The sequence below is a fragment of the Prionailurus bengalensis genome, chromosome B1, assembly GCF_016509475.1.
Source record: "Prionailurus bengalensis isolate Pbe53 chromosome B1, Fcat_Pben_1.1_paternal_pri, whole genome shotgun sequence".
NCBI lineage: Eukaryota > Metazoa > Chordata > Mammalia > Carnivora > Felidae > Prionailurus > Prionailurus bengalensis.
In genome coordinates, this window is record NC_057344.1 from 123,033,263 (window position 1) to 123,057,964 (window position 24,702).

General features: G+C 37.5%; 1 protein-coding gene and 1 pseudogene across 2 annotated transcripts; one reads left to right on the plus strand and one right to left on the minus strand.

Moving 5' to 3' along the window:
* Positions 1–1,010: 1,010 nt before the first annotated feature.
* LOC122478263 (alcohol dehydrogenase E chain) lies at positions 1,011–23,748 on the plus strand. Of its 2 annotated transcripts, XM_043571854.1 has the most exons (10): positions 1,011–1,271; positions 8,219–8,289; positions 11,230–11,331; positions 11,792–11,930; positions 13,791–13,878; positions 13,976–14,195; positions 16,340–16,600; positions 18,286–18,421; positions 19,253–19,391; positions 21,418–23,748. In XM_043571854.1, exons 2-10 carry the CDS (start codon positions 8,272–8,274, stop codon positions 21,440–21,442), a joined length of 1,128 nt encoding a protein of 375 aa, XP_043427789.1. In that variant the 5' UTR covers positions 1,011–1,271; positions 8,219–8,271; the 3' UTR covers positions 21,443–23,748. The 2 variants fall into 2 exon arrangements, with proteins under 2 accessions (XP_043427789.1, XP_043427798.1); XM_043571863.1 differs by lacking the exon at positions 8,219–8,289 and having other exon boundaries at positions 1,012–1,271.
* Positions 4,868–7,953, minus strand: LOC122469132 (annotated as a pseudogene).
* Positions 23,749–24,702: the final 954 nt, after the last annotated feature.

The following is a 24,702-nucleotide window of genomic DNA, read 5'->3' on the forward strand; positions in this document are numbered from 1 at the left end:
GATTTAAATAGTTCACACAAAGGAAATATACAAATGGTCAATATGTACATGAAAAAAATGCTCAAAATTCATCTTGAAGTAAGTGCAAATTTAAACCACATTGAAATTACACTACAGCCAATACACTGGCTAAAATTTAAAAGACTGCCAGTATCAAATGTTGGTGATTCACATACATTGCCTATGGGACTGTAAGATGCTACAACTACTTTGGCAAACAGTGTGGCCATTTTTCATAAAGTTCAACACTCACCTACCACATGACCAGCAAATCTACTCCTCGATATTTATCCAAAAGAAATGAAAATATTTGTCCACAATGTTTATAGTGGCTGTTTTCATACTGACCAATATTGTAACAAGTGAAATGTCCATCCCCTAGTAAATGGACGAACAAATTATGGTAAATCCATGCAACAGACCACTGTGGAATAATAAAAAGGAACCAACTGTTGATATCCACAAGATACTTACATCTCAAAAACTGAAGAAGCTAATAAACACAAAGGAATTTGTACTGGCATGATTTTATTTATATGGAATTATAGGATAGGCAAAGCAATCTATATTAACAGAAAGCACATCAGTGGTTGCCTGGGGCTTGGTGTATGTAGGTGAATTGACTGCAAAAGGGGTGAAAGAGGAACTTTGGGGGGGTGGGATAGAAATGTTTTATATCTTGTTTGTGGTCGACTTACAGTTCTATTAATGGTCAAGACTCATTGAGTATACACTGAAAATGGATGCATTTTTTGTGTATAAAATTGACATCAATAAAGTTAATTTTAAAATAAATAAGTAAAAACTGCTCAAAAGCCCCCCAGAACCCTCAGACTTGGAAATCACCCACTACTTGAGTGTTGTAAGAGCTTTGGAATGTCCCTGTAAGAAAAGAAGGTACTATGTGTCACATAAATAGCTCATGAACTCCTTTAAACATTTTCTGCTATTTTTATTTGAGCATGGGGGAGGGGTGGGAGGGCGCCTTTGAACTTTCTCTTACAAAGGAATATACTTCACTCCGACTTTTCTTGATTAGATTCTACTTTCCCAAGGCCTGAATTTAGACTCAGAAGAAATACTTATTCCCTTCTTCCTTTCCCATTCTTCCCTTCCCCTCCCTGCAACTTAGATTCCAGACAAGGCATTCCAGGAAGACATTTACTTTTAACATTAAAGTAAACAAACATTAATTCTGTTTTGAGACTACCGCGATCAACCTTAAGACAACTAGATCCTGCCAAGATTACCACAATCCCAGGACTTCCCGGGTGAGTAAACCAGAGTAAACCAGAAACATCACTCTTACATAATAATGATCTTGCTTTTCCTCTGATTTGCCTTAATTGAAAAGAAATTTTTTTTTTCTATTTGTTGATATGGTAAATGCCTTAAATTGCTTACCTGGACAATCTCTCACCTAGCTGTGCAAACCAGGATTTTTAAAATTTCCCCTTAGCATGCAGTTTAGACTAATAAGTTCTGTCTTTGTTGTTTAACCTAGCAGCACATAGAATGGCTTCTGGATTGTAACAATAAATAAATAAATAAATAAATAAATAAATAAATAAATAAAAGAAAAAGATAAAGAAAAGAACACCTAAATTCACCTTTATGACCCTTAATCTCTTCCAATACCAATTTGATTAAAGCTATAGTATAACTACTACTTTCCACTTATTCTCATTCCAATAACTCTATTTGTTCTTATGCAACAGTCCATTTCCAGGTTTTAAAATAAAAATTGATGTACTTCAATACAATCACCACTTTCAAATCATTCAGTGACCGCTTAAGTAAGGTTTTGTAATAATCATTTCCTAACAAAATTAAATATTTAACTATTATGTAGTTTTTGAACATAGACTTTGATTCATCCTAATTCAGCTTCCGAGAGTAATTTTCTTATGAGACTATCAAATTTCAAAAATCACATCAGCCTTTGCTCTAATCCCAGACTAGCTTATATTATTCATAAAGTAGTAAAGGTTAGCTAAGTGATATTCTGTACTACTCTTTTAATTGTTTCAATACTACTGAAACGGGTCACAAGGATCAAAGCTAGTTGTTAAACAATAAGCTCTAACTCTTGAAACTCTGAAGTTTTCTTTATTCCAAGGAGGCCTTTTGTAGCTGACTAAATCCAGGATGTCCTAGAGCCTCTGTCCTAGTTCACATGCAAGTATAAGTAGGGTGACCACATAATTAATCATCTAAACTAGAACACTTTTGAAAGCAAGGAGTAAGCTATTCATAATCACTCTGGGAACACACATAGTAATTGTCTCTGTCAAACTGGGATGTGTTATTATCCAGCTATAGCTGCTCAAGCTGTAGCACAGGTCTTAACTGGACCATGAACTTATCAATCGTTGCATAAATATCCTTCACAATTTCTCAGGGGACTAACAAGCATGGTAAGCAAAATATCAGGGCTCCTGTTTTCATGAATATAAGATGTCTCAATTCACAGGTGATAATTTAGGGAAAACTAGCAAAAGTAGAAGCTCTTAATCTTAGAAATAAAATTTTTCATTGCTGGGAGCCAGAAGGGCTCTCAGAGCTGGTACATACTGCTTATCACTACAGGCTTCGGTTCCAACCCACCTCCTGCCCCACCACTGGAACTAAAGATGAAGTGCCACTGCTGGGCTGGTAGGAACTCCCAACCCCCAGGAGGATCGCGTCATACCCTGCAAACCCTGACTATGCCAACTGTGCCTTCATTTCAAGAGGATATTTGAAGCTGGAGGGAGCACAAACACAAAGAGATGGAAAAAAGGAAAAAGGGGCATGGGACAGAAAATGAGAGTGGTATATCAAAACATTCAGTATCTGAGTAGTAGGAGTTCCAGAATGAATGAAAGAACAGAGAAGGTAGGGTGGGAAGGGTAGGGAAGGAAGAGCATTAATAAAACAGTTTAAGTAAATTTTCTGGAACTTTAAAGTTAACCCTCATCTTTTTTAAAAGCCACAGAATGCCAGTAAAATGGATAAAAATACATCCACCTAGAACTGGTCATTGTAAAATTTCAGATTACCAGGGATAAACAGAACATGCTACAAGCTCCCAAAGACAACACGAAGAAGGAGGGGGAAGAAAGGAGCAGGGAAGGAAGGGGTTTGGAGTGTGTGGCCACAAGCCAGGGGATGTGGCAGCCACCAGAAGCTGGAAAAGGCAAGGAATGCCTTCTTAGTACCTCTACTGACACTTGATTTCTGCCCAGTGGTACGGACTTCAGATTTTAGGCCTCCAGAAGCGGGGCAAAATAAATCTCCATTGTTTTAAGCCACCCAGTTGGTGGTAATTTGTTAGAGCAGACATAGGAATCCAAAAGAGCATGCTGCCACAGATTCAGAGCACACCCAGGCCATTCTAGAGCAAGTCAAAGATTCCAAGTAAGATTTCTCTAAGGACAAAACTGGTGAGACACTTGATGTGTCTATTTGTCCTAAGTGGAGAACTAAACAACTGGAGATGCTTTGGGCATTGAATTAGATGTAAGCATAAAGACAAAACCAAGCTAGTTTTTTATAAATTCTTTTTAAATTTTTAATATTTATTTTTGACAGAGACACAATATGAGCGGGGGAGAGGCAGAGAGAGGGAGACACAGAATCCGAAGCAGGCTCCAGGCTCTGAGCTGTCAGCACAGAGCCTGACGCAGGGCTTGAACCCACGAACCCTGAGATCATGACCTGAGCCAAAGTCAGACGCTCAACCGACTGAGCCACCCAGACGCCCCTATAAATTTTTTAAAAGTTTATTTAGTTTGGAGAGAGAGAGAGCATGATCAGGGGAGGAGCAGAGACAGAGGGAGAGAGAGAGAATCCCAAGCAGGCTCTGCACTGTCAACACAGAGCTTGATGTGGGGCTCAAACTCACAAAACTACGAGATCATGACCTGAGCCAAAACCAAGAGTCAGACTCTTAACCAACTGATCCACCCAAGTGCCCTACTAAGCTAGTTTAAAAACAAAAAAACAAAAAAACAAAAAACAATATTTAATCCTAGGAAAAACAGAATTGTTTAGGTAAAGGGAAAAAAAAAAACCACTGCAAACTAAATGGCTCACCTATATGTAACATTTACATAGTCCTAATAACAAATTATTCTGTTACTCTTTCGGGAAACAAGAGAGAAGTTGAATATTTTTTAAATTTACTCATTTATTTTATAAGCAAACCAGTGAGGGAAAGGACAAAAATCTTTCGTTCATTTATGTATTTATGAATGGAAAAAATTTATAACACAAATTCACCCATTAAAAAACTTAGGTACAAATTACAACATTACAGATAACCCTTTGTTTTGTTCCACATGCACATAGAGACCTTAGAGACTCAATTCATTTCATGAGACCTAAGTATGAGTACTCCAAGTAAATATTACACAAATTGGAAGCATCTTGGATTTTTTACGTATATTTCAATACATAAATTTGTATGCATGCTTTAAACAAATAGTATATTTCAAGAATGAGAAAATCTAAACAGAAAGTATGACCAGCACGAGGATTGTAGTTTTCTGGTTTTAATATTAGTCTGACATAGCGTTAGTAACCATGCTGCATGGAAACATGTAATGGTACAGTCTGAATCATGATTTGTTAAATATTCTACACCACTCCCCCAGAATACTTAGGCTGGTCATAAAGTTAACTGTGTAAGTAAGTACATAAGCATTATTGGGTATGGACAGCCTCCTGTATTAATTGTTGATTAGCAATACACAAACTGCCTCAAAGACTTATGCCTACAGGTAGACATTTAAATTTACCAATAAAACAGCATGTCCTGAAAATATGGGCACGTTTGAAAATATTTTAAGACAATTCTGTTAACCATAATAATCCCACAGTATGACTAATTAGAAGAACCTGCTTTAAAAGCAAAAATGTAATCATCATAGCGCATGATTGATTCAACACAGTTCCCAGGGAACAGACCACTTGATTGCAGACTCCTTCATACCAGCCATCGTCATTCTTCTTTATCACATAAATGATTGCACCCTCCATAAATGATAGCTCATCGTCCTTGTCTTTCATATAATCATATAGTGCCACAACTTTCTCCATATAATTCTTGGAGGCCCAAGCAGGATCCCCATATGCATGTGGATCATTATACTGAACTACTGCAGACTCTTCATCCTCATAATCCACTGGGGGTGGTGCCGGAGGCGGAGACTCATCAAACATGGGAATGTCATCTGAGAGAGGTGGTGGTGGTGGAGTTGGACTATCAGCAATGCTTTCTACATCCTGGCCACAAAACCTGTGAGAGGTTATCTGTGGAGTCAACTGAGGCATAGGGGGAGGGGTGAGAGCAACAGAAATTGAATTCTGAGAATAAAGCGGACCTCCGTTAACATGAGGCTGAGCAGAAAATTGAGCAAAGAGGGAGTTCGTCTGTATCCACAAGAAGACATCGAGGAAGTGGTCGAGTTGTGTTGAGAAATCTGCCTGGTCATTGTGCCATACTGGGAACTGGGACCTGAGCCTGGGGCTGCTGGTCCAATAGTGGGTGGTGAAGCATAGGCATGGCAATGGGGATGCCAATAGTGCTGCTTCCACTGTTTTCTCGACTTCTACTCCCCCCACTACTTCTACTGTGTGTCCTCGGTGTCTGGTGTAAAGAAGCCGTCCTGCCTGGACTATGCTGACTTCTGAGCCTAGCAGGACTTGTCACGTAGTCATTAGGAACTGCTGGGGGTTTAACAGGTTCCAGGGTTTTGTAAGGAGTATTTTGTCCCAGTGTTCCCCGGCCTGACATGGGAGGGCTTGGAGGTTTCTGAGTAGGAAGATTTGTTCTGGACAGTGTGCCAGTTCTTGCAGGCTGGGTATTTCCATGCTTGACACCATGGCCCACAACATCCAGAACTGTATAGTCAATAGGTTTCTGAATACAGCTTACAGAGCGCTCCATATGTGCAGGTGCTATTATTTTGTGAGTTCTTGGTGTATTCTTATTTGTTGTCAAAATGCCAATGTCTCTTCAAGACACTTTCTCTTTATGAATGTCCACGGTCTGTGACATATGATTGGTGGAAGGCTCCATTCTCCGAAGCTGAGAGGTTTGGATATCCAGCAACTGGAGTACATTGTTGGCCAGTGCATTTATTTGAGAAGCAAGTCTAGCTATGGATTGGGTTGTGTAGGCTTTGGACTCTTCTAAAGCTTTGCTCTTGTCTGCAGCCTGTATGTAGTTGTTTTCACAGTAGTCCACCACCTGGGTCAGATTCTGGTAACTCTCCATCAGTGCCGTCTTGCCAGAGGGATCTCCTCCTCTAGTAACATCTACAGCTCTGCCAGTTTCCACCAATTCCACTGCATTGCTTCCTCTCGCATTAAAGAGACAGAAGCAGCAACGTCCGAGGCACCGAGCACCTCACAGCCCAGATACAAACCACCTACTGCCCTCCCGCCTGGTATTGTGGGATGGCCCCCCTCCTCTTCCTCCTCACTCTCTCCACCCCCAGAAGTAGAGCATTTTTGTGGTAATGACTGCCCCAAATTTTCATCCTCCCAAATGGAAAGTTAATAGGAATGTCCAAAGCAAAACCAAGTTAGTAATATATGCATGCTGCTTGGAGATGTGGAAATAAAAAAACAAAATAATAAGTTTCAAAAGTTGACAGCAGTGGCTTGTAGGGAAGAGTAAATGTAGGAAAAAGCAGGAAAGCAAGTACAGCTGCTTTTCTTAGGAGGCTTTGTAGAAAAAAGTTTTGCATATGTATATGCACGTATAATTTTGGTGAAAATGAAAATGAAAAATCAAAAACTGGAAAAGTGATGAACACAAAAGAATTGTTTATATTCTAGGACTCTTAAAATACAAAATGAATGAAAATTCTAAAACAAGTTTTGTAGCATCATGCAAATAGGCATATATGGCTGAACATAATATTTTCAGTGACTGTATCATACAGGGATTCGAAAGGTACAATACTGCAAACGTCTTCTAAGTGCTCTGGAAAACTTCTACTTGAAAACATAATGGGCGGTGTGCAAACCGTGGCAGGTCAGGCCTACATGAAATCTATAATGGAAAAGAGCAAGTGGGTCCTGTTAGTCATCTATTGGTTTCTCTTCTGTTGATTATTCTGGATTCTTTTCCTTTCTTCTCAACCCCCTTTAACATACTCATTCCAGTGCTTTCTATGTCAGCACATGGTAACCATTAAAAAGACTCAGTCTGGGTAAATTAACTCAGTCTGTGTAATACTATGGTTTGCTAGACAGTATGCTTCTGGGAGCACTTTTGGTGCCAAGAACTGTATCAGTGTCCAGTTAGGAAAATAGAAAACTCTGTATTTCAAACAAAGTAGATTTATTACCAAAAACTGGCTGCACAATTGTTGAAAAGCTGAAAGATCACAAAAGGCATGTTAGGCCACAGAGAACATTAACATTCAGCCCCTAGAGGGCTGGGAGAACAAAAAGAAAGTAAGGTTGTCAGCACTGAAAACTTAGTGAGTAGCTAATATTCACTGAAGGTTGTCCTATTTGTCAGGCGCCCTGAGAAGTGCTTTAAAAGGATTATCTCAGTTTTCCTCAAACAACTCCTCGAGGGGGTACCAACAGTCATCCTCATTTTATAGGTAACAAAATTAAGGCCAAAGACAGATAAATAATAAATCCAACTGCGCACAGCTAGTAAGCATAGGGTCTGCCATGCCATAACCATTGCTCCAAACTCCCTGTTACGACAGGTAGAGGTGAGTGTCTGTGCTGTGACTCATTGTTATCCAACTTCCCTTCTATGAAAAGAGTGCTAAATCAGACCTATTCCTCTGGCTCAGAGCACTTTCTGTCCAATATCATTTGTGCTGCTTCCTTACTCCTCTTTTCGAACTGCAACATATGGACTAGAAGTTGGAGATTAGCTCACATGAAGGGCAAACAACTCCGAACACCCTATGTGGGATGGAAAGAGAAGAAATATGCAATCTAGGAAAAAAAGAGAGCGAGATTAAAATTTAGGTGTAGGGACATAGTTTACCTAATGAACCCAATATATTAACTGAAATTGGCAAGGTGCAAAGTCAAAGGTTTGGATGCTGGCTCAGTGTGCTTTTCTTCCTGATTTGACTTGGCTTGAGAAAAAGCTGATAGGTGTGGCTTAAAGACCCCAGATCACATGTGTGGAATGGGCAGTTACTCAAGCAAACAAAATATCTGTATAACATATCAGCTTTATCTACTCAAACAGAAAAGAGTCTATAAGAATTCACCAGTCTCCTGGTCTGCAGAGAAAACGCAACGATGAGCACAGCAGGAAAAGTAAGCAAAAAAAATTTTGTTTCTACTTTTGGAAATATATTCTTACTATATAATTCACAAAGATATAGTATTAATGAATAATTTAAAATGCATATATAAATTAGAAACAATGTGTACTGAAATACAAAACAGAGTGTGTACTTCAATATGCAATGTATATTAAACTACAGTTAAAAATAGGCTATTCCTAAATATCTTTATCAAGAATGCATAGCATCTGTACTTAATAAAATCTTTACTTCCTGTATTAAATACATGTGCAGTAGTTATAGTCAATCATAAATAGATTTGTAAATCTAACATTCTATGTTTTTAATCAAGGCGTTTTCTTTATAATAAAAAACCATAATTTAAATGTTTTTTGTAATCATATTCTTTTTGGGAACACAGGAAAGTTAGATCTGACAAAAGTTTTATGAGAGGAATTTGATTCAGAGGACTTTGAGATATACTTTGAACCTTACTATAAAATCTCTTACAAAAGGCACACTGATTTCAAAACTTTAGAACAATCAAGATTAATAAGCAAGCCAGCATCAACATGCAAATTCTGAATTACAGGGGCCTTACTGTGCATAATCCAGGAAATTTCCATAGAAATCCTGTGGAACAGTATCTTCTCCACACAAAAGTCAACATGGTTTTACAAAATAAAAATAATAGTGATACAGTTTGAATCACTTATTAGCACTGAGAACAGAGATAATCAGTTCTAAGTCTTCCATGGATTCATGCTCATTTGTTCAATGTGCTTACAGGTGCACAGAAACGCATGTGGTCACTCAATACAAGCAACTCATATTGTTTAACATAGCTCAATTACAAAAGTCTACGCAACTGTTTCTAGGACATGTGCTATGTTAGGAGTGGATCACACCATACGCTATCTTGCTATGATAACTTAAAGATTCCGAGGTTTCTACACACACTGTGTGACACAACACTCCTATATCAATTAGATTGGTTGGAAACCACATGGGTCGCCAGTTGTCAGTTTTCTTATTCCAAATCTCTTTATTTTAATTCATTACTGGTTAGTATTTACAATGGCAAGTTACATTTCAAATGAAGAATAGTTAGGAAAAAGAACAATTAAATATGCCAAAACTAAGCTTAAAAGGAGTTCAGAGAGCAAATGTGCAAACCAAATGTATTAATGAAAACAATAAATCTTCCCCCTTTGGGTGCAGCATTAATCACTTTTAGCTTTGTGATAACACCCATTTCTGTTTACCCTTCCTGCATTATAGTCTCCTCAAATGCTAAATGGCAATAATAATACCATTTTATAAGGTGGTGTGAGAATTTAATAAATTAATACTGCAATACACTTGTAACAGTGCCTGGTACCTAGAAATAATTCAACAGGGGCGCCTGGGTGGCTCAGTCGGTTGAGTGTCCGATTTCGGCTCAGATCATGATCTCACAGTCTGTGAGTTGGAGCCCCGCATCAGGCTCTGTGCTGACAGCTCGGAGCCTGGAGCCTGCTTCGGATTCTGTGTCTACCTCTCTCTCTGCCCCTCCCCTACTCATGCTCTGTCTCTCTCTCAAAAATAAATAAACTTAAAAAAAAAGATTGTAAAAAGAAATAATTCAACAAATGTTAGTCACTGCTGTTACATTGTTGCTGCTATTATTATTTAATCTCTTTTCACTACCATGGAGTAGTAAAAAAATAAAGTTGCGTTCATCTTAATTCTCTGGACAGCCAGCTTTGTGACTTTGGGAAAATTAGTCAATTATGGAGTCCATAGAGCCTCAATCTTTTCATCTGTAAAATAAGACCAATAATTCAATAATACTGCCCTGGTAACATCATTGTGAGGTTTAAAGATCAAGTATGTAATTCACCCAGGACAGGACCTTGTAGTCAGGACTTATCTACCCTTAGCGTATTATTTCTAAGAATTTTCATATCTATTGTGGCATTGACCCTGGCAAACACCTCGAAAACTGGGAGGGGATTTAACATGAAAATAAATTGTCAAAAGGATAAATCTGTATTGAAAAATTTTTTATCATATTTGCAATTAAGTCAATTCTTTCTAGGAGAAAACTCCCTTAATTTTGTAAGCTTTGCAACAATGAAGACAGCTTTATACTATAATCCCAACCACTAAAAATATGTTTTCAACTTTTATTTTTAAGAACCCTGATGGGTAAACTGTGCTAGCTAGAAATTCAAGCACACCATTCTCCCATTTTTAAATATATACGTACATGTGTACATAGGTGTGTGTGAGTGTGCGTATACAGCTATAACCTCTGCAATTTTTGTTGCAAATCTAATCTGGAAGGAATTTCTACACATAAATCAGACAACAAAACAGCACTGCCAAAGCTAACTTTCAAATGAGTGATGCAAGCAAGTAGCAACCACAAGCAGTAAGGAAAACAAAGTCAAGGGAAGAGAACAGGCAAATAGAGAAAAAAAAAACTCATCCTAGGTAGGGAGGCAAATGTGCAACCGAAATCATAAAGTTAGATTATTTGGGCTTCAGCAGAGAATTGAGCAAGAGGGCAATAGCTTTTATGTGAACAGCACTAAACCTGTCAGCAAAATTATGTTTATTTAGAATTTCACACACCAGCCAACAGTTGCGGGTAAACAACCGAGTTAAGGACATTAGGAAATATCAGGAATAAACAACCCTTGGCGAACAAAAAACAACATGAAGATGGCCTGAAAGAATATATTCCATTTTATCTCAATGTCTCATTATAGTTAATCCTGTTTCTCTTTCCTTGTGCGATTGCTTTGCCTGTTTTTTAAAAAGGTATTTTTATTCTCTTTGTAAATCAGAGGTCCTTCCTTCATTTCTATGGGACACTTTAGGTTCCAGACATGGGGGAACATGTTGCACGTAAAAAGATGAAAGTCACTATACCTGACTTTAAGAATGGGGAAAAACTAGTAGCATCTTTCTATTCAATTTCCAGGTGATCAAATGCAAAGCAGCTGTGCTGTGGGAGTTAAAGAAACCCTTTTCCATTGAGGAGGTGGAGGTTGCACCCCCTAAGGCCCATGAAGTTCGTATTAAGGTGAAACATTTTTTCCAATTTTTTAATTTTAGGCTCCAAAAAAGGTAAAAGTGGAAATAAGCAAAAATCCATTAAAAGGCACTTTCTATATGGTGATCCAAACACTTATCGTCCAGAAAGATACAAATACAAGTTGTTAAGTTTTTAAAAAGGAACCAGGGTATATACAGTCTAATCCCAATAAAATAAAAAATAATTTACATGTTTCTACAGGAAAAAAGTGTAAAGGGACGTACATCAAGATTTCAACATCAATTAGCATCAGCTGGTAGAATTTGAGTGACAACTTTCCTAGTGCTAATCTGCAATTTCTACTTCTATAAAAAGGATACATTCTTGTATATTAAGACTTTATTTCAGAAAAAAAAAATGTTTCACAGACTATTCCAAATTGTTTGATGAGGAAAAGATAAGTGTCCTATTCTTTTCTGTATCTAATCATCCTCCCTTTCCCATGTAGATGGTGGCCACAGGAATCTGTCGTTCAGATGACCATGTGGTTAGTGGAACAATTATCACGCCTCTCCCTGCGATCTTAGGCCATGAGGCAGCTGGCATTGTGGAAAGTGTTGGAGAAGGTGTGACGACAGTAAAACCAGGTACAGAATTCACACTTAGGGAATTCACAGTTCAAGACCAAGATCATGCAGCCTGGAAAGACCTTGCAGAAGGTCATGGCTGAGCTGGGACTAGAACATAGGTCTCCTCCTTTCTTCCTTCCCTTGCCTGACTCAGACATGTGTGCATTCATGCAATCATGTTTTCTCTCCTTTAGCAAGTGCCTATTAGATTCCAGGCACTGGGTTAGATCCCGGGAACAGATAAAGATCAAGTGAGACGCAGTGACTGCCAAGGTTAGAGTCCATAAACAAATAATTTCCATTTGAGTGTTGCTGAGTACTATGTTCTGTCAGGTCCAAAGAGACCTACAAATGGGACAAAATAAGAAAACAAAAGTCTATGTCCTGAGCCTCCACATCACTATATGGAAACTGTTGTGTACTGATTTCACAGGATGGGGGCCATGAGGCTTTAACTGAATCTACATGACCTACTCTTAGGTGGGAAGAGACTCATTCACTGATTTCCTCTTCCAGTATGGCCTCCCTTCTTGAACATTAAATGAACAAAACAGACTAGATGGAAGGGAATGAAATAGACCTAGCAGAAGACACCCTGCCATAAACAATATCTGTGTTATTACCTTTAACCATCGTTAAGTGTGACTGGTGACAAAGCACTATTTTATCTTTAATATATATTTTATTCTAATTTTATATTAATATAGATAAATATTTTTAAAGGGTGAATAGATAGAAAATTTTATATGGAGATGATAGGCATAGAAATTTGTCAATTAGATGTTATGGCCTGACCATTTTTCTAGGTCTTGTGGCTAGGTAGCATAGGTGATTAAAAATGAAAATTTTGTCTAATTCTAAAAAAAATCACTTTACCAATGGATTTGGCCTCCCCCATTACCAAATACTTAACTGACCTGTGAACAGCCCAATTGTCTGGTTTGTGTTTCAGCTCTTAATATTTCCTTTACTCAGAAATAAATTAATAAATGGATGATGGGCATTGAGGAGGGCACTTGTTGGGATGAGCACTGGGTGTTGTATGTAAATGATGAATCACGGGAATCTATCCCCCAAACCAAGAACACATCGTGTACACTGCATGTTAGGCAACTTGACAATAAATTATATTTAAAAAATAAATAAACTTTTGGTAGAGTTCACCAGTGGGGGGAAAATTAATTAATAATAAACAACACCCTTACTTTTCACCCTGATCCCTTAATCATAGCAGAAAAAATAGATAATTTACAAATTATCAGCCACAAACATTTGAAAGTCAGTTTTTATCTTTTAAGAAAGTGCCTAACTCATTGATGAGGTTTACAAAGGGATTTCTTGAATTCTTCTTTTTCCCATTTTTGTTAGTTTTCCTTAAAAACAAACAAACAAACAAACAAACTTAAAAGCATAGTCACTTTGAAAAGCCAAGAAATGGTTGTTCAAATACTCATTTTTACTTTATTTCAAACTATTACAAAGTAGCAGATTTCCCTGGCATCTAGTGGAAGAATACCAGCCTGCTCACAGCTAAAATTTATGTTTACAGTTACATGAGAACATTTAATTATCAAGGCTTAAATGATATATATAAAACTCTCAAGAATAAAGGCACACAATAAAAGATAACTATTAATATGGCAGAAATATTTTTTAAATCTATGTTGTTTCTGATATTTGCATTTCCTCTTTGCGAATCTTCAGGCACATGGAAACCCAAACCAATAACAATGCTGGCTGGCAATGACCAACAACAGAGTGGTGAACCCTATTTCTTGGAGACTTCAAAAACACATACCTCTAATGCATAAGCTTCCGGTTCTTGCTGTATTAATTCCTGGGTAGAAATTTAAGAAGAATTTGTTTTATACCCTCCAGGTGACAAAGTCATTCCACTCTTTACTCCCCAGTGTGGAAAATGCAATGTTTGTAAACACCCAGAAGGCAACTTCTGCGTGAAAAACGAGTAAGTTTCTGATACTCTCCTTACACGGGCAATGGATTTACACATCCGTTATGCTACTGTCTCATGCCCTTGTGTGTCTATGTGTTGCACTGGCCAGTCTGAACATGCCTCGGGGGACCATGCAGGATGGTACCATCAGATTCACCTGCAGAGGGAAGCCCATTTACCATTTCCTTGGCATCAGCACCTTCTCCCAGTACACAGTGGTGGATGAGATCTCAGTGGCCAAGATTGATGAAGCCGCACCACTGGAGAAAGTCTGTCTCATTGGCTGTGGATTTTCTACTGGTTATGGGTCTGCAGTCAAAGTTGCCAAGGTAGGAAAGACAATGGTTGATAAAACCAGTTACACTCAGACTATCAAGAACCAAGAGGAGAGCAATTTCTCACAGGAATCAGAGATCGTTCTTCATAGATTTACTGGTAGATTTTCCTCCTGCTATCACAATAACATTGATAAAATTTAGGGTATCAGTTATGACTGGAAAAATGGCCTCAGAAGGAATTGAGGAGCATATCCTAGAAAATTTATTTATCACAGATGAAAATGTTATTGACGCTTAGTTAAGAAAAAGTAAAGATGTAATTTTCAGTAATTATTCTACAATTGTTCTTTATGTGATTACTAAATTTTAGAGCTGGGAGCTCATTTAGTAATTTATTGTACTGTTAACACCAACATGCATCAGGCATAGTAGGTTCTGCTAACTTTAGAGGCAACAATAGTAAATAAGATGAAGAGATCACCTCTGACTAGCATCTAGTCCATGGAACTTTTACTCTCAGAATTGGGATGAACAGTAGATTCCAAAGCCTTATATAGTGCACCTCCAAACCAAGAGTTACCAACCCACCCACTCTGTGGATCCCTACGAAGGAAGTAATAAAGCTTCAGTAATGCACTTTGCATTAATCCAGTCATTAGGGGATTTCACTGCTACATCTCATCTCCTGCACACACATGTATATACACACAGTTCAGAGGTGGTAGATTTTAAAGAGAAATTCTTTAAACAGAAATTCCTCTTCCCAAAAGTCTGGAAATCTAGCAGTATTCCTTCATTTTGTGAAATGGAAACCCAGAGACATAAAGCTATTTGCCCAAGATCTCACAGCTGGTTAGTATGAGAATTGTGATTGGCCTATCTCTCAAAATTCCTGCTGAATCTTAAACCAGGATACATAATTACCTTCACCTTTAGATCACAATTACAAGTCTCAAATTTTTCTAAGTAAGGTAAAAAGTGGTGTTGTGTCCCAGAGTATAGTTACTTGGGATAGGAGAAATCAACAGCCACACTGAAAGCTGATTACAGCAGACTAGGTTTACTAAACAGTCCCTAGCCAACTAAAACAATTGAAAGCATGAGTTTTCCAAATTCTGTGGCTCTAGCACTAAGTCTCTTATGCAACTGCATCATCTGTTTAAACAGATGGTCTAGCTGAGCCTAGACACAGAGCAGAAACTGAGAGCATTCATAATTATTTTCAACCATTAATAAAATATAGACCAACTTTTCATTGCATTATTGTTCATTAGTATATTTTTTAAAGCAGGGATAAAGACCCAATACGATCACAGTGATCTCAAGCTATATTATCTTAGTTATCTGTTAAATTTCCCCTGTTCTTGGGCTTTCCTCTAAACTAAGGTTAACTCTTCTATATTTCACAGCTAATTTATGCTCTCATGATACTAGTCATGATGCTGAAAGTTAATGAAACAAATACTTAATTATTGAAGGTTTTACTGAATTATTTTTCAGTCTCCCAGAATAATCTTTTCCACTTATTATTGCATTTCCCAAAACTTTGCATTTCTGTTTGATATACTAAAACTGTTGATAGATTTGAGCTACTAGATTCGATTCAAGACGGGAGTCACTGGCATTTAGTGCACTGGCTCCCAGCCTGAGTTTCTCATTGGAGTCACCTGGGGACTGGGTCCCACCTGCAGAAATTCTGATGGAATTGGTTATAAGCTGTGACCTAGGCATTGAGATGTTTTGAAGCTCCCCAGGTGAGTCTAATGTCCAGCAAAGTTTGAGAACCACTCATCTAGTTCAACCACCTCAATTTAAACATGAAGCAACTGAAGCCAAAAGAGATTTGGCAGAAGGCTGGACGTCCAGTAAGAGTTCAAACAGCTCCTCATAACAGAAAAGGCATAGCACTTTATATAGCTTAAGGCATTTTCTAGCAATCATTTATTTTTATTTTTTTAATGATTATTTTTGAGAGAGAAAGAGTAGAAGCAGGGGAGGGACAGAGAGAGGGAGACACAGAATCCAAAGCAGGCTCCAGGCTCCGAGCTGTCAGCACAAATCCCAACGTGGGGTTCAAACTCAAGAACAGCGAGATCATGACCTGAGCTGAAGTCAGATGCTTCACCTATTGAGCCACCCAGGTGCCCCAGTGGCAATCATTATTTAATCCATTTTTGCATTTTCTGAAAACACAGGTCACCCAGGGCTCCACCTGTGCCGTGTTTGGCCTTGGAGGAGTCGGTCTGTCTGTTATCATAGGTTGTAAAACAGCAGGAGCGTCCAGGATTATTGGGGTGGACATCAACAAAGACAAATTTGCAAAGGCCAAAGAGGTGGGTGCCACTGAGTGCATCAGCCCTCAGGACTACAAGAAACCAATCCAGGAGGTGCTAAAAGAAATGAGTGATGGCGGTGTGGATTTTTCATTTGAAGTCATTGGGCGGCTTGACACCATGGTATGTAACATGAAATGCCTTTTGATATCTGCTTCTATATTTCATAGCATACTTTGAGGCAGTAGAATATAAATATTATATATAAATAATATTTTTAAAACTAAGGTGATTTTCCATATCCTGTTGGTTATCTGGGTTATTCTACTTATTATTATGAGAAATCTTTAATTCCATCAGCTCAGCAAATCTGTCTCAAGTAATATTTCTCCTTTCGAGAGGAAAGAGGGTTTTTATAAAATTAAACCACTATAATTTTACTTTATTAATTTTTGGTAAAAAAATTTCAAACAAGTAAATATGGGTAATATAAATTGTTTTCAAATTGGCAAGTTTGATTTCTTCCTCACATTCATAATGAAATGGTTTATCAATATTTTACATTTTAAGAAACTTCCATTTTCTTTCATATATCATACTTTGGCCAGAGGAATAATGGCCAATTTTAGACCAGTATCATTTTATTAACAGAAAATATTGCATTTTTCCATTTACCATGCTGCCTTATTTTGCCACAGCAGAGAGCACAGTTCCTGGCACATAGTAAGCACCCAGTAACTATGTGTTGGGTTGAATACCTTAGAAACTCAACAATATTTTCCACCAAAAAAATTTAAGAGATCTATATCTCATAGCACTGTTTATAAATTACATGAGATAATGCATGTAAAATACTTAGCACAGCACGACCTGTCAGATGGTAAGCTCAGTAAATGTTAGCTAGTGTTACTGATATGCAGTGCTGTTTCTGATCTTGCAGTGTTTATATCATCTTTGGAATATACATAACATTACTTTCAATGATAAATATCATCAATTGCAAGGAGGAATACATCTCCAGTTATATATATCCCGCCTACCCAGAACTCCCTAGAATCTTACTGAAAGTTCCCAGAAACCAACAAATCCCCCTTTTGAGGTTCTCCAGTAAATCCTAGTAGTAATGGTAACATGAGGAACCACCCTAAGAATAAAGCTCTTTGTAGCCTTGACTTAAGACAATATACTAACTTCAGATGACTAAAGTTCCAATAGCTTTTCTCCTTATGCCCTTTTTCTGTTGTTTTCCCTCTATTTTCTCCTGTGAAATTAGATTGCTACTTCACTTGAAGGTACCAAATATCCAATAGCCACATGTTCTGAGGTTATCTGGTCTTCTAAACATCACACTCCAAAATCAAAGGGTTAACCATTATATATTGCTAGAGAATCCTCAACAATTCTCTTACTGTGGAATATGATTAAAAACTTGGCTGGATGAAGAAGCTTTCTTTTGAAGTTCCAGAAGACCATCGAGTAGACAAACAGACCAATTTTGATGATGTAATTGACCTTAACATCTTGTTTGCCATCAAAACACCTGGTTCAAGTACAGAGTTCAAAATAGCTACTTAAATAAATAGGTAGATATGTTTGTGATGATGTTTGCCTCTGTTATTTTATAAGGAAGAATTAAGCATATACAACAGATTCATTCATCCACTGTTTCATTAAAAAAAATTTCTGAGCATTTCCTAAAACCACAACACTATCCTAGGCACAGTGGGGAATGAAGAAGCAAAAGCCATAATCTCTTCCCTGCACACACTCACAATCTAGCTAAATCAGTATTACATGATACCATGCACCATGAGTGTGGACTATCAGAAAATTCACTTTAATGATGCTAAATATTAATTTTATTCCAGGTGGCTGCCTTGTCCTGCTGCCAAGAGTCATATGGTGTAAGCGTCATCGTAGGAGTAGCTCCTTATTCTCAGAATATCTCTATGAACCCCATGTTGCTATTGGGCGGACGTACCTGGAAAGGAGCAGTTTTTGGTGGTATGTAGTTAGGCTTGATGGCTAAATTCTTATGAACCTCAGGAGTTCTTCCCTTTTACAAGTGACAAAGCCAGTTTTTAAAAAGGAACATGGTTAGGGGTGCCTGGGTGGCTCATTCAGTTAAGCATCTGACTTCGGCTCAGGTTGTGATCTCATGGTTTGTGAGTTCAAGATCCACGTCGGGCTCTGTGCTGACAGCGCAGAGCCTGAGCCTGCTTCAGATTCTGTGTCTCCCTCTCTCTCTCCCTCTGCCCCTCCCCTGCTTGCACTCTGTCTCTCTCTCTCGCTCTCTCTCTCTCTCTCTCTCTCTCTTAAAAATAAACATTAAAAAAAATTTTTTTACGCAACACGGTTAAATGAGCTAGATATGGATATAAGGATGCACACAGAAGGTTCCAAGACACACTTTTTAGTGTCCCCATAAATTAACTAGAATCTCTCAGTCCCACTTCTTTTATACTCATGACTGTATAAGGCAGTGAAATACCTCATAGGACCCAGGAAATCCATAGCAGTCATTCATGTGTGCTGTCATTGCCTAAATTTAGGTAACTGCTAAATTTGCTCCCTAAGGGAATAACCACCCATAGTATAATTTCTCTATGAGAGAACTAATAATTAAGGACCCTACTTTATCTAGGTGGATTTTTAAAAAGGCTAACCACGGCAAAAGGATACTGAAACACTATCTGTTATTAACCTCAGAAATTGTAGTCTGTGGGATGTAGCACTTTCTATAAACTTTCATTTCAATTCTACCTGGAAAGCCTCCTCTCCAATTCTCCTCTTAACCCATGGCTGAATCTTACAATGATGTTATTTTCTTTTCAGGCTTTAAGAGTAAAGATTCTGTCCCTAAACTTGTGGCCGATTTTATGGCTAAGAAGTTCTCACTTGATCCATTAATAACCCATGTTTTGCCTCTTGAAAAAATAAATGAAGGATTTGACCTGCTTCGCTCTGGAAAAAGGTAGGTATTAAATTTCTTTTTTATTGTAAGTGTTGGCCAATAGAGAAAGAAGGTGAAAGAATGAAAAAAACATTGGAGTGCCTTGGTTCTCCATTAGTAGTTCAGTCTTAGGATGTAGAACATTTTACATCATATTGTGAGAAACTAAAATAGTTGCTTTGCACTTCCTGTTCTACTGAAACCAAACTATTTTGGTTACAGTAAATCTAAATGATCAGAGCCACCCCAGCTTTATTTACAAGAGAACAGTCACCCTTGCAAAGAAAAAGATTCAGAGTCACAGAGTCTTAATTATAATATGGAGTCACTGCAGCCTCTTTCTGGCCACCTAAAAAGGGTTACCATTAATGGCTATAAATTTAAATTGCATTAAGGACCTACTCATTATGGAAGGAGTTGGAGTTACCTTGGGATTTTTTTCTATACAGGTATCACTAATTTTTTTCATTAAAATTTAAAAAAAATTTTTTTTTCAGTTTACAAAGAAGTTTTCACAAATAAAAATTATAGGCATACCTTAGAGATACTGTGGGTTCAATTCCAATAAAGGGAATATTGCAGTAAAGCAAGTCAAACAAAGTTTTTGCTTTTCCAGTGCATATAAAGAGTTATTTTTACACTATACTGTAGTCTAGTGTGCAATAGCATTATGTCTAAAAAAGTAATGTACATACCTTGATTAAAAAAATATTACGTTGCCGGGGCACCTGGGTGCCCAGTTGATTAAGCATCCAGCTCTTGATTTCGTCTCAGGTCATGATCTCATGGTTCACAGGATCAAGCCCTGCATCAGAGATTCTCTCTCTCCCTCTCTCTATGCCCCTCCCCCACTCATGCTCTCTCACCCTCTCTCTCTCAAAATAAATAAACATAAAAAATATTGTGTTGCAAAAAAATGCAAACCATCATCTGAGCTTTCAGTGAGTTGTAAACTTTTTGCTGGTGAAAGTCTTGCCTCAGTGTTGCTGGTTGCTGACTAATCGGGGTGGGGGTTGCTGAGGTTTGGGGTGACTATGGCAATTTCTTAAAATAAGACAGCAATAACTGGGTGTTGTATGTAAGCGATGAACCACAGGAATCTACCCCCAAAAGCAAGAGTGCACTGTACACACTGTTGGTTAGCCAGTTTGACAATAAATTATATTATTTATAAATAAATAAATAAATAAATAAATAAATAAATAAATAAATAAATTAAATAAGACAACAATAGTTTGCCATATCCATTGATTCTTCCTTTCACTAGAACATTTAGAGATCATTATAGTGTTATTAATTGGCATGATTTCAATATCATTGTGTCTCAGAAAATAGGGAGACCCAGGAAAGACATAGAGACAGGGGAATGCCAGTTGTAGTCAGAACACATACCATATGTATCGATTAAGTTCACCGTCTTACATGGGCACATTAGTGGTAGCCCCAAAACAATTACATAATAACGGGAAAGATCACTGATCACAGATTACCATAACAAATATAACAACAATGAAAAGTTTGAAATATTGTAAGAATTACTAAAATGTGACACAGATGGGGCGCCTGGGTGGCTCAGTCGGTTAAGCGTCCGACTTCAGCTCAGGTCACGATCTGGCGGTCCGTGAGTTTGAGCCCCGCGTCGGGCTCTGTGCTGACTCCTCAGAGACTGGAGCCTGTTTCACATTCTGTGTCTCCCTCTCTCTCTGACCCTCCCCTGTTCATGCTCTGTCTCTCTCTGTCTCAAAAATAAATAAACCTTAAAAAAAAAAATTAAAATGTGACACAGAGACATGAAGTGAGCAAACGCTGTTGGAAAAATAGTACTGGTAGACTTGCTCAACACAAGGTTGCCACAGACCTTCAATGTGTAAAAAAAAAAAAAAAAGGAGGAATAGAGTGAGATGTGCCTGTATTGAAAAGGGGACTGCTCTTTTAAATGCTGAAGTCTTACATTTTCTTCCAAGCTGAATGCTCCCTGGACTCCCAGATGGAACATGTGGGTTATCCAAATATTAAAACAATTAACATGCTTTATTTCCTGTTTCAGCCTCCGCACCATCCTGACATTTTGAGACCATACAAATGCCTTCCTTTGGAGCAGGTCTTTTGGCTCCTGCACCTTCTGGAACCATCAACCAAACAGCATCATTAACTCTGTTCTTCAGGAATGCAATCAATAAATTATACAGGAGAGCTTTCCAAAAGAAGCAAAAAATGAAATGAAATCCACCTTTTTTTAAAATCCTTTTTCAAGCAAATGTTTAAAATTCAAGTGAGAGCTAAATGCAATATCAGCTGCATAGTTGAGTCTAGTAAACTTTCCTTCTTACTCATTTTACTCATGTTGAATTGTGGCATCCTTCCCATTGAGGAAAGGTAGGTATTTCTTGCACTTCTTGTATCTTTGCCACCCTCAGTCACTGAAACCCAGGGGAGCAGGTCCTCATTACACTTGCCCCCCAGCATACACATGATGAGCTACCACACTTGAACTCTTCTATTTCTACCTCTATTTCCACTGTCTATATTTTCCTTTTTATGAAATGTACCAAAGCCGTAGGGGAAACGCTATCATCTGGGAAAGGATACACTTAGATTTACAAATAGAGAAGGCCTAAATTTTCTATATGCAGGGAATTTTTTTCTCTTTATTCGTGTAATCTTATATTAGTTTCAGATGTACAACATAGTGATTCAACATTTATTTACACTAGGAAGTGATCACAATAAGTCTAGCTACCTTCTGTCACCACACAAAGTTGTTACCATATTATTAACTATATTCTAAATTCAAGGAATTTTTTAGGGAAATGTCACATATTTTCATATGATAGAAGGAGGTATATTTATTGCTTCTTATACTGTTTGCAATGAATATATAATTATTCTTTTACAACAGAAGCAATTTCATGCTACATGTGATAAATATGAGATTTATTAAATATGAAAATTGAACTATTCCTAGAACCAAATTCAAAAATCTGTATTTTTTACTCATGAAAGTGCTTTATTGGCTAAATAGTTAATTATTATAATTAACTGAAAATGAGTCATAAGGTAATTTAAAAGTAATATGGCGGCTTGAAGTGTAGGGATGGGAATGAAACAGCTATGGACACAACATAGAACTAAGAAATGGCACAAACATCCAAAGAAATATGTTCTCTAAGTAAATAAATGTGCATATACAGATGTGTATTCTATAGAAATTATTTTTAAATTAGAACTTTTCTATTAACTTCCACATCTTAAATCTAGAATTCTAGAATTTAATTTTTTGAATATGTAAAAGCCTATGGTACTTATTTGTTCATGCTTTCCCACTCTCAAGGGAAGATTTGCATTTTAAGCTTTATCTTAAATATACATAAAAAGCTAAAAAGCTTACTCCTTTAAGGTGTGTTGTCTCTCTCCAAAAGTGTTATTTGCTTCCATGTCTACAATTTGTTGATATTGTGGAAAGGACTTAAAACTTAGTGCAAGTGATCTACCACTTAATTGTGACCTTAACTGGAAATTACTCAACTTTTCTGAGCCCATTTTATCCTTTTTTTAAAAAAATTATTCTAAACACAAGGACCACAAAACCTTTTTTTTTTTTTTAAGTTTGAAAGATTAATTTAATGCCTTTGGCACACTTTTTACTGTAGAGGACATATGGTATCAGCATTAACGGGTCACCCAAATACAAAGAACTCTAGATTATGACATTAAAGATTTATCCCAATTCTGCAGAACAGCTTTTTAAAAGATACTATGGGGGCCTCAAAGCTGCGTGCTTCAGATGGAAATTCTCCACAGGTTGAAATGCCAAAATCTAAAATCTATGTGTTGACTCACATACTTTGGTCCATTGTAACAGAGCTTTTACCATCCAAACCAACGATGAAGCACTGTGCAGGCACCCCCACCCACCCCCCCGCCACCTCACCAGGTGATTTTGGGTTACCTATAAGCCAGGTCAGAGCAGATAACACCTTCAACACCCCTGTTTGGCAGACTGTTCACAGTTTCAGACCAACCCCTCAGTCATGATGATAGTGGAAGAAGAAAGGGGGTATCACTTTTTTACCAGTGTAGAAATGGGGAGGTGAAAGTAGATTACAAACAAAATGTGAATCAGTGTGATAAAATGATGCCTGTGTCAGCTGGGCTTTCGTTGAACAACAAATCAGCAGCTCTTAACAGTCAGCACAATTTCCCTAAACACCCCGGAGGTGGACCATCGACTGTGGACTGTCCCCTAATGTCTGTGCACTGGGAATGCATTGAGAGATGATGTACATTTGATAAATCTCCATGAAATAAATTGCCAGAAAATTCTAACTTTTTAACTATGGAAAAAAGATTAAAAATTTTTGCTTAGGTCATGCCCAAATTATGGACTATATTTCTTATTTTTAGAAATCATTCTTTACTTTTAAAATTTTAAAAGAAAAAACTGAGGTACTGATAAAGTCCCCATGTGTGTGTTCTCTTCTGTCCATGCTGCCAGGAAGCCAAATCAAAAGCCACAAAAAAAAGTGCTCGAGAATGTGTGTAGATGAGAAAGTGATTTATTTACAGATCAAAGTCTTTCTTTCATGAAGCTACCAAATTTTTTCATTCTACACCTGAAACTAATATTACACTATATGTTAATTGAAATTTAAATAAAAACTTGGGGGGAAAAGTCACCGTTTTTTTCTTTGTTATGGAACTCAGATTGTAAAAAGGAAAAAAAAAGGTTTTGTTGCATTTTTGATACTGGATTGAGGCTTTTGTCCTCTTTTTTCATATATCTATGTAAAAAAAATTCTGTCCACCGTTTACTATGAGATTAGTATTACATTTTAGGTAAACAAAAGTTTGTATTGATTGATAAACTATTATAAATTTAAAAAGATTTCTTTACCTCAATTAACTGAAAGTAATGGATCAATAAACCTATGAAAGATGCTTTCATTAAAAAAAATTACTCTACCAGGACAATACAGCTTCATAAAGATTAGACAGGATGATGCTGTGAAAGGGCTCTGTCAACTGTGGAGTGCCATGTAAAGGTAGGGCATAGTTTAGTTGTTTTGTCAAAGAGGCTGAAGGAGATATTTAGGGTGAAGGCGGCCTTCAGAATGACCCTAAGAAAACACCCTGAAATACTGTGGATCCCATATTACTCAGCGTGCCAATGTTTTACACTGGTGCTGCTGATAAGAGATCCAGAAAAAGAAGGTATGGTTCTAAATTTAAAATCACAAGAGTGGGCATAAAATCCTTCTGGTTTCCCAGAGGCCTGTATTAATCTCCCACCCTCCTTCCTCCCAGGTCATGGGTAGCAAGTAAAGAGTGGGAC

Coding starts and splice junctions, on each gene's coding strand:
- LOC122478263 (XM_043571854.1), top strand. Junction 11,332..11,791: donor CCCATGAAGTTCGTATTAAG/GTGAAACATTTT, acceptor TTTCCCATGTAG/ATGGTGGCCACAGGAATCTG. Junction 18,422..19,252: donor GAAAGGAGCAGTTTTTGGTG/GTATGTAGTTAG, acceptor TTTTCTTTTCAG/GCTTTAAGAGTAAAGATTCT.